Source organism: Tupaia chinensis, unplaced genomic scaffold (genome assembly GCF_000334495.1).
Source record: "Tupaia chinensis unplaced genomic scaffold, TupChi_1.0 Scaffold000106_1, whole genome shotgun sequence".
Lineage (NCBI taxonomy): Eukaryota > Metazoa > Chordata > Mammalia > Scandentia > Tupaiidae > Tupaia > Tupaia belangeri.
The window spans coordinates 1,810,856-1,820,405 of NW_006159570.1; the positions used below are offsets into that span (position 1 = coordinate 1,810,856).

At 35.7% G+C, this 9,550-nt stretch overlaps 1 protein-coding gene across 1 annotated transcript in view; it reads right to left on the bottom strand.

Annotated features, from left to right (window-relative positions):
* NKAIN2 (sodium/potassium transporting ATPase interacting 2) overlaps window positions 1–9,550 on the bottom strand; it is a 625,412-nt gene that overhangs the window by 531,977 nt on the left and 83,885 nt on the right. The window contains exon 3 of the mRNA XM_006143804.2: window positions 4,186–4,266. Within this exon, the coding sequence (XP_006143866.1) occupies window positions 4,186–4,266 (81 nt within the window). The remainder of the gene's footprint in view (window positions 1–4,185; window positions 4,267–9,550) is intronic.

Here is a 9,550-nt window from a genome sequence, read left to right on the forward strand (position 1 = left end):
ATATATATATATATATATATATATATATATACGCCTGCATCCCTACTCTTAAGGGGTTAAATAAAAATGAACTAAGTTTTTTTTTGTTTGTTTGTAGAGAAAAATTTTCCTGTAGGGTATTTGTGCTCACGGAGAGAGGCAGAGACTCTGAGAAATCACCTCCTAGAGGAATAGCTACACCACAATCCCTTCTCTATTCTCCTCTCGGGATTTTGGGCATGCATACACACTTGCCCAGTGGGAGTTTCAAGCTGCTGGGACCAAGGCTCAAACTTCAGTCAACCATGTGAGAGTCCAGCACCTTAACCACTGTGCCACTTGCTGGCTCCTCAAACTGAGTTGTTTTAAGTGTAAAAATAACCCCTTGGTTTTTCCTACATTCTCTATAAATGTATTGCCTTATTTGTGAGTATTTATTGCTTTATTTTATGCTTTATTTCTAAAGATAGGTACATCATTTGATGATGGAACTCTGTGTTTTACAAAAATTAGAAAATAAGATCTTACACCAGTGATATGAAAAAGCACATAAGAATATATTTCCAGCCTAAGTAATTTACAATTTTATCACATACAATAAAATATAGATTTCCGCAGATAACCAGAGGTCAACCCAGGTATTACTATAACATTTTTCTCATTTTTCTCAGGTGACAAACTGAATAGATGATTACCATATTATATGTGTTTTCTCCTTCTAATTCTATGCACTTTGAAGTTAAAAATTACTGCAGAACAAATAGCATTTCTCTCATTTTTCAAAATAACTCAACTCAGCTGATAACTGGTATTGGTTCCCAGTTTTATCTGTTTGATATATGATCAAGAGAATCACAACTACCAAAAGTGATTTAACAAAATAATAAGACTATATTCATGAGGGATTCTCAAAACTATTAATCCAATAGTACAAGTCACACTTAATGATTAAAGACAATTGCCAGCAAGTTAGCAAATACTTTAGGCTACAGACTAATTTCATCTTGGTTTCCTTAACGAGAAATCTATTAAAATAACCCAGGATGTAATGCACTATAGGATACTTTAAGATATTGAGTTTCAACTCTAGTCTCTAACCCATTAATAAAATGATGCAGAAATTATTATTATGAAATGTGTATGCTTATTTCTTGCTTTCATATTATGTACTGTATTATAATTCCATTATTTTGTTAATTTAACTGATAATGTTTTTAAGAAGTATTTTGTCTGTATGATAGCTTTATTTTTCTTAAATCTTATAGGGATAATAATTAAAATATATTATTAAAAATTTAATAACAAGGTTGAATTTTCACACAATTTTCCATGAATATTAACAGTACAACTATGTGTACAAAGAAAACTGAAGATCAAATATCTAAGTTCTAAAATGGTAACTGAAGTTTGCCTTAATATATTCCACTGACTTTATTACTTCTTGTCAACATTCATTATATAATAATCATCTATTTACAGACTATTTTATGAAACAAGTACCCTCCTTTCACCTACATAGAAACCACAGAATTTTCCCCTAATTCTATTTCCTGTATTTCTTCCTATTTCTAACTTATCTATTCATATGGTAGACATTATCAAACCATTTTATATTTTTGGTGGGTTGAGAAAAACAATGGGTTATATTCAATAATCTAAGTATTATCTGCAGTCTCCAGAGTCCCATTCTGCAGTTTTCATCTACCTGGGTCTTTTTCGATCACAATTACTTCCTTCTGATACTGTGTTACTCAAAGAATGTGAGGCAGTTGCAACAAATAAAGAATTAAATGGTATAAATACACCTTTCTTAAACCCTTTAAGCAGGAAAGGGAGGAGAAATGCAACACAGATAACTATATAACATTGCCCTTTATGGTTTTCCTTTAGATTATTTGTTAAAAGGAAATTATTAAATTTTTATGTGCTCTGCTGAGCCTAGCCTTGGTTTATAAGATGAAAAGAAACAGAAATATTAACTGCTTCACTGCCGAGGGACAGTGCCCTATGTGCACTAGAAGAATTCTTTGACCTTTGGCTTGCAATTCTCCCGAACTATAATGTTTTAGGATGTGACCTCACTGCTGTTTCAAGCCCAGGTCAGAGGTCATAAGATCACACACTTTATTCTGTGTCCGCAGTCATCACATGGAGCAATGAGCACAATTACAGAACATCTGTGCAGACAGCCTGCTTTGAAACTCTCTCTCTCTCTCTCTCCCCTTTTATATTAAACAAACTCTGATCTGCTGGATCATTTTAAGCAGCCTGAATACCTGCCTAACAATGTTTAAGGTGATTATTTAAAATTGAAAATATCATTAGAAGTCATTCTAGTGCAGGATTTCTTTGAAGAAAGTGGATTATGGAGCAACAGAGATGTATAAATTGGGTAAGAAATTCAAGTCCTTTGCAAGGCATGTCTGCTTTTCTCACACACAGGCAAATGTGAGATTTAAGCAGCAATCCTGTCTGTGTTCCTCCTAAAGCCACCTGAACAATTTCTTTCCATTGGTCACGGTTCCTTGCTAAAAGGACTGTCTACTACCAAGTCTGTGGAAGTGATGCCTTGCAAGAATCACAAAAATACCATCATCAAGGCAGATTTTTCAGGCCACAAAGAGGACTTGCACAAAACCTGATCAGAAAATCACACACTGTAGAAGCTTTGGTTCCCTCCTATGCCATAAGGTTATCTTCTCTTTTAGCTTATTTAATATACTTATTTTTTGCCATAGGACATTTGAACTCACTGGAGAGAGAAAGAGACAGAGAGCGAGAGAAAATGAGAAACACCCTCCAGAGGGTATGGCCATGTTGTAATCCCTTCTTCCTTCTCCTATGGGGATTTCAGGCATGAATGAACACGTGCTAGGTATGGTTTTCAAATTGCCACATCCAGATTCAAACCATAGTCAGCCATGTGGTAATCCAGTACCTTAAGGCCTGTGTGCTCACCAGAGAGAGAAAGAGAAAATATCTCCCATTGGAGTATGGTTATGCCACAATCCTTTTTTCTCTATTTTTCCTTCCTGGCAGGATTTTAGGCACGCACACACACATGACAACCAGTTCTGGGATTAGAACTATGACTGACCATGTGGAACACAACCTTGTTCATCACTGAGCTACAGGCTGGCTCACCCTATTATTTTATCCTTCATCTTTTGTCATGAACAACAACAAAAAGATTACCTCTATTTGATATAAAGCAACATATCATAGTTAAACAATAAATGAACATCACCCAAAATAATCAAAGTACCTTGTGAAACTCTTGTATGTTAGATTGTAAATGCATATTAGCATCCTATCCTTCACGTTCTCTTCAAATCATATAGCCTTGCAAAGGTAGTTGCTGGGGATTTCTTTGCAAAGCTCTTTTAACCTTTTAGAACATCTGATCAATGCTGGACTTAGAAAAAATGTATCAAAATCTTTTCAAAGACCTTCTGATAAAACATGGAGTAAACAAAAGAACTTTTATAATTTGACTTTTAAAGTTACTATGAAGAAATACAAATTTGAAACTCTCAAGAGTCAAGATTTACTACTACTTTAATGGATTAACTCATTTGACTTATCTGCTCTTAATTGATTCCAAATGAAGAAGGATGCAGGTTTTTTAGAGATCTAAAAGCTATAGTATTTCAATAGTAAAGGTATTTCTATTAAAAATGTAATAACAACACACACCGAGAACAAAGGAATCTAAATGAAAAAGCAAGTATCTTAAGTCTTTCAGTCTTTCCTAGATTATTTTAGAAAAAAAGTGTTTATTCATCTCTGTGATAAATTATATCTTGATATACTCATTTTATTCACCTAAAAACCATTAGTTGTTTGAGTTATTACATTGCCCCTTGAATCTAATCAGGAAATATTTAGCAGATAATAAGCAAACTAAGTGATTTTAAAAATCTTCAAGATTTTTACCTCTAAGAAAAATGTACTGCTGTGTATTGGTAGCACAGTCACTAGAATAATATTTGAATTTTGTTTCTTAAAAGAAAATAAAAGCACATTCTTGTGAGACACCAAGCATATTTTGATGACAGAACTGCAAAGATATAAATCAAGGTATCTTAAATTTACCATCATGCAAAGTACATGTCAGTGGCAACCACAGGGTGGGATTCCACCTTTCATAGAATGAGACTTGTTAACACACTACTGATGACTCAGGCAAATCAGATAGTAAATTACCTTTGAGAGGTCCCCAGCCTCCAAGTAGAAGCAGATAACAAACACGTTCCACGTAACCCAGAGGACTAGCCAGACAGCGTACTGTAGAGAAGCAAGAGAGAAATTATAGCATTAATTGGGAATGAGCTAAGTAAGATTCAAACAGAACTTGAATTTTTGAACAACCAGATCATAAGATTAGTGAGAAATATTAGACACTACTTGTTTCTAAGAATCAGGATTAAATGATTTTTTTCCCCTCACTGTTACAGACTCTTACAGTACAACAGATCAAATGTGCTTGAGGATAACTTTCATTTTTTTTTTTTTTTTTTTTTTTGGTTAATATAGTAGTCCAAATTTCTGTTTTAAAGGTGAATGGTTATGGTTTCTAGATATCTATAAAAAACAAAACGGATGCCCAATAAATAGACATACCAAATACATTAAAAAGAAAGCTTGTATTTTTGTTCAATAAAACATCTCCATATAGGATAATGTACAATCTTTCAATCTGCTTTTTTTTTTCTTTTTGCTAAAGGGTGTGTGCACTCACCAGAAAGACAATAATCTCCCCTTCCCCCCCTCACCCCTTCCCTCCCAGTGACAATGGCCATGCCGCAATCCCTTCTCTTCCATTCTCCTCTTGGGATCTTGGGCACGCAGGCACACACGCACCCAGAGTGAGTTTAAGCCACCAGGTCTGGGACTCAAACCACGGTCGACTACGTGGGAGTCCAGTGACGTAGCCATTACACCTACTGCTGGTCCTGACAATGTACAATCTTTTTCCAGGTTATTAAAGGTAAGCTGAAAACCAGTCCTCATGCCTCTGTTCCATCTAATCCTCTTGGATGTTTCCTTGTCATTTCTTGTTCCCTTACTTATTTTATCTAGTCATGATCCCCCATCACAGCGATCATCTAGCTATTACTCTTTTATTCTATTGTCTAGTTAGCATGCCTTCTTTAGTGAGACAAATTTCTTACCAAGATACATTTCTGATCGTTCAGTCAACTAATGGTTTCTAAATTTCAATGAGTTCAAGTCAAGTGAGGGAGATAGGTAAGAAAAGAGATGATCATTATGCAGAAGTCATAAAAAGACATTTAGTCTGAGCACAAGGAAGGAAGCTGGGAGGAATGCATAACTTACCAAAGCAAAAGGAGACCCTGAAAAACTTAACAGAAGAGATGAAAGACATTCCAGACATGGTGAATCAAGCTAATTTATAGACTTAACCACGTTAAAGTTGGAAGGGTTGTGAGAGGGTACCAACAAATGAAATGGCAGGTGTGAATTAAAACAAAAATGGGACAAAAGGGTATCATGTCACTTCCCTTTTCCTTTTTTTTTTGCCTTTTTCCACATTTTATTGATTCCACTAAAGATCATAATTAATTTAAATACTTTCAATAGCAAACACAGCAGTTACATATCTCTCTATATATCTATGTAGATATATAGAGAGATATATATCTATGAATGCATGTCTGACTTTAGACATAAACCTCAGTGAGTAAAGTGAACATACTATAAAGGAGCAGCTTGCTGGGACTGTATAGTTTACTGTGGCCATTAAATCGGTATTAATAGGTATTTTTAAATGCATGTTTAAATTTCTTTTTTACTTTTTAAATATATATTTTATTATTATTCATACATTAAATAGCTATACATCATTTAGACTGTGAAGAGACTCTACCCGGCCTGACGTCACTTCCCTTCTAAGTAAAAACCGATAGCTCACATCCTTTATATGGTGAGTTTCAAAATTGTTATTTTTTTATTATCATCATAATTTTCTTTATAATACATTGGATTACATATAACTTTACAGTGTATTACATTGCTTTTTCAAAAGGGAATGCCATGCATGTCAGTCAGTACAGAGACATTAATCTCCCACTTCATCATTCAATATCTTTTCTATGTTTTCCCCAATCAGTATTATTATTTTTTATGGTTCAAGGACCTCTATGATCTTTTCATGCCATGTTATCTTAGTCATGTGTTTAAGTTCATTTCTTGAGTCATCCTAGATGCCAGACACATAGATGTCTTTTTGTTTCATGTATATGGAAAAATATTCTTACTTCTGTATCTTTTCTATGTCATTACTTTATCCTTGAATACTTTTTCTTTTCCCTGGGTACTCCGATTTCTATCTATCAATATTTTATATTTCTTCCAAAATAAATTCATGTATCATTTCTTGAGTGACAGCCAATCATAACTGGTGGATCCCCCTACTTAGTGTGTCAATAGATTTTGGTTGTCCTAATTTCATTCCAAATATCTCTAATTATTTGCATATTTTCTCTAATGTACAATTATAAGCTTCTTGAGAAAAGAGACTTTCTTTTTTTACTTTTGTTTACATCACTATGGTCTTAACTTAGTACTTTGCACAAAACAGGTATTCAAAGTCCACTTTCATATCAAAATGAATGAATATTAATTTGGACATGGTATTTTTTTTTTGAGAGGTTTTTGCTTTAGGGCGCGTGCGCTCGCCAGACAGACAGAGAGAGGCAGAGAGACAGAAAGCAGGAAATCACCCCCCAGGGGGGATGGCCATGCCGCAATGCCTTCTCCTCCATTCTCCTCTTGGGATCTTGGGCACACATGCACACGCACACGACACGAACCACGGTCGACTACGTGGGAGTCCAGAGACATAGCCATTATGCTAACTGCTGGTCCCATGGTATTATTTTCAGGTGCAGACATATTCTTCCCTCTCATATCTAGGTTTTGTGTGTGTGTTTGTATTGTTCTAGGTGACTGAACTCACTGGAGGCAGACAGAGAGAGAGGGAAGGTGAGAAGTCACCTCCACACATACACAAGGTATATGCCATGATCCTTTCCTCCTCCCTTGATCCTCCATTCTCCTCTTGAGATTTTGGGCATGCATGCACACATACACACACTCAGCATGTTTTTCAAGGCGCCAGGTCCAGGACTTGAACAGTGAAGTCAGTCATGTGGGATCCAGTCACTTTAACTACCATAACACGTGGCTGGCCCCTCTGGAACAAGCTTTCATAAGAGTACTGTGCTCATTCATGTACCATGAGGAGTGTTAGCCTATGTGATGAGTTTATGTAGTAATAAATGGTGACTCAGCTGCTTTCCAAAGGTGATGGTTTCATCTAACTGCTTACTATGTGCATGGTTCAATGGAGTATAAAGTGAAGGCATAACTAAATGGTCCAAGACAAAATTAGGGATTTGAGGCCAGTTCCTGTGGCACAGTGGTAACACAAGCTCCATGATTCAGAGGCCAGGTGTTGGGGGTAGGTCCTAGGTATGCCTCCAAAGGTCTGCCTACACATGCCAGGTAAGTATGCACGCTCATGATTCTGGTTAGCTGAGGCTGGGGGTGGATTGTCGTGGGAAGACTCTATTGGTGGTGCCTCTCTTTCTTTCTTCTCGCTTTCTTTTTCTTATAGAAGAAATATATCTTTTTATAGAAGGCATTTGAGAGGATGTATGACATGAGGTCTGGGAACCAAAGGGAGAAAGGATCGGGAAACTGACAATGAAGTAGTAAGAGAGGAATTGTACTTGTAGATGAGACATCTAGTAATACATTTAAGTTTGCTTAGTATTGAGAAGTCTAAATGCATTTCATTATTTTTTTTTTAAATCTGCACAACTGCATTGCAGAATTGGGTTATAGTTTTAGGAATATAACAAAGTGCTGAGTTCCAGTTTATTTATTTATTTTTTTAATGTAGTTTATTCATGAAAGAGAGTGCATGCACAGGAAGAGAGAAAAAAGGAGAAGCACCCCTGATAGTGTCTTGTCACATTCGAATCTCCTTCACTCAGCCCTCCAGCTTGTCAGGATCTTGCACACACACACATATGCTATGTATGTTCAGACCAAGCTGGGGATCTAAACCTGCTATTGTTCATGCAGCTTCCAGAATTTTGGTAAGTTTGCTATTTTTTTTTTTTGCTATAGGGCACTTGCGCTCACCAGAAAGACAGAGAGAGACAGAGAGATAGAAAGTGAGAAATCACCCCCCAGGGGGGATGGTCACGCCGCAATCTCTTCTCCTCCATTCTCCTTTTGGGATCTTGGGCACGCATGCACACGCGCCCAGCGTGAGTTTAAGTCGCTGCGTCCGGGACTCGAACTGCGGTCGACTACGTGGGAGTCCAGCAACATAGCCATTACGCTAACTGCTGGTCCCGAGTTTGCTATTGATTGGACCACCAGGCTAAGTCCTACCGTAAAGGCAGCCAGGTAAGAAAAAAACATTGTCCACATACTTAAGTCAGTTGTTCTAAGAACCTGTAATAAAGAATGATTATAATGTTTTATCATGTTCTTTGTTTATAGTGATACATTTCCCCATTTATTTATAATGGAGAACTAAATGTACACTCTTTACTAAAAGCCAAAGTGGTAGGATTGCACAGTATCTGGTAAGAACTCAGGAAACAATGAATTACAACCATCCAATATTCCTGAAAATGTGCCATTGGAAGTCATGTTTCCTGATGGGGTTTTAAAGAATGTCAATGCTACAGCTTTTCCACTTTACTGCTGGAGCTATATTTTAAGGTCACTAAATGCTAAAAATGGTATTTGCATCTATATGCTATACATGGCATGGACACTACTGTAATATTCCATACAGAGTAGGTAATGTAAGTTTAAAATCTTCATCCAGATTTAGATATCACTTTCACTTAGTTACTTGCATTTATGTGTATGTGTAAATGTAGATTATACTTACTTTGGTTAAAAAAATTCAAGTTGAAAATTATGTTTAACCACCAAAATCAGTAAGTTTATGGAAAGGTAGGTAAAATAATGGGTCACATGCAAATAAACAGCATATGGATTAAGAATTTAGAACCCTATGTCTGGCTGTTACTTATGAGCTCTTGGCCATACTCAATTTATATCCTATTACATCTCATTTTCTTTAAATGTAAAATTGACTTATTAATATTAGCAAACTCACTTGGCTTATATGAAAACAGCATGATGGAATGTTTAAACATACTCAATACTTGGGTTTTCACATGTTGCTATTTTTTAAATGAAGTGTAATACCATCTCTCCTTATAAAAATAATACAACAGTAATTCCTAAAGTTTTATAACCTAGGATATTAAAATAATCTTAATTTCCACATTAATTTATCTAAATGAACTTGTACCAAGAGTTTTTTCCTTATATATTCATTAGGATAATTTTCTTCCTTTTTTTAAAGAATAATTTCCTTTATTTTATTTATTATTGCTATTTTTTTTTAATTTGACCATAGCAAGACACACACACACACACACACACACATACACACACACACACACACACACACACACACACACAGAGAGAGAGAGAGAGAGAGAGAGAGAGA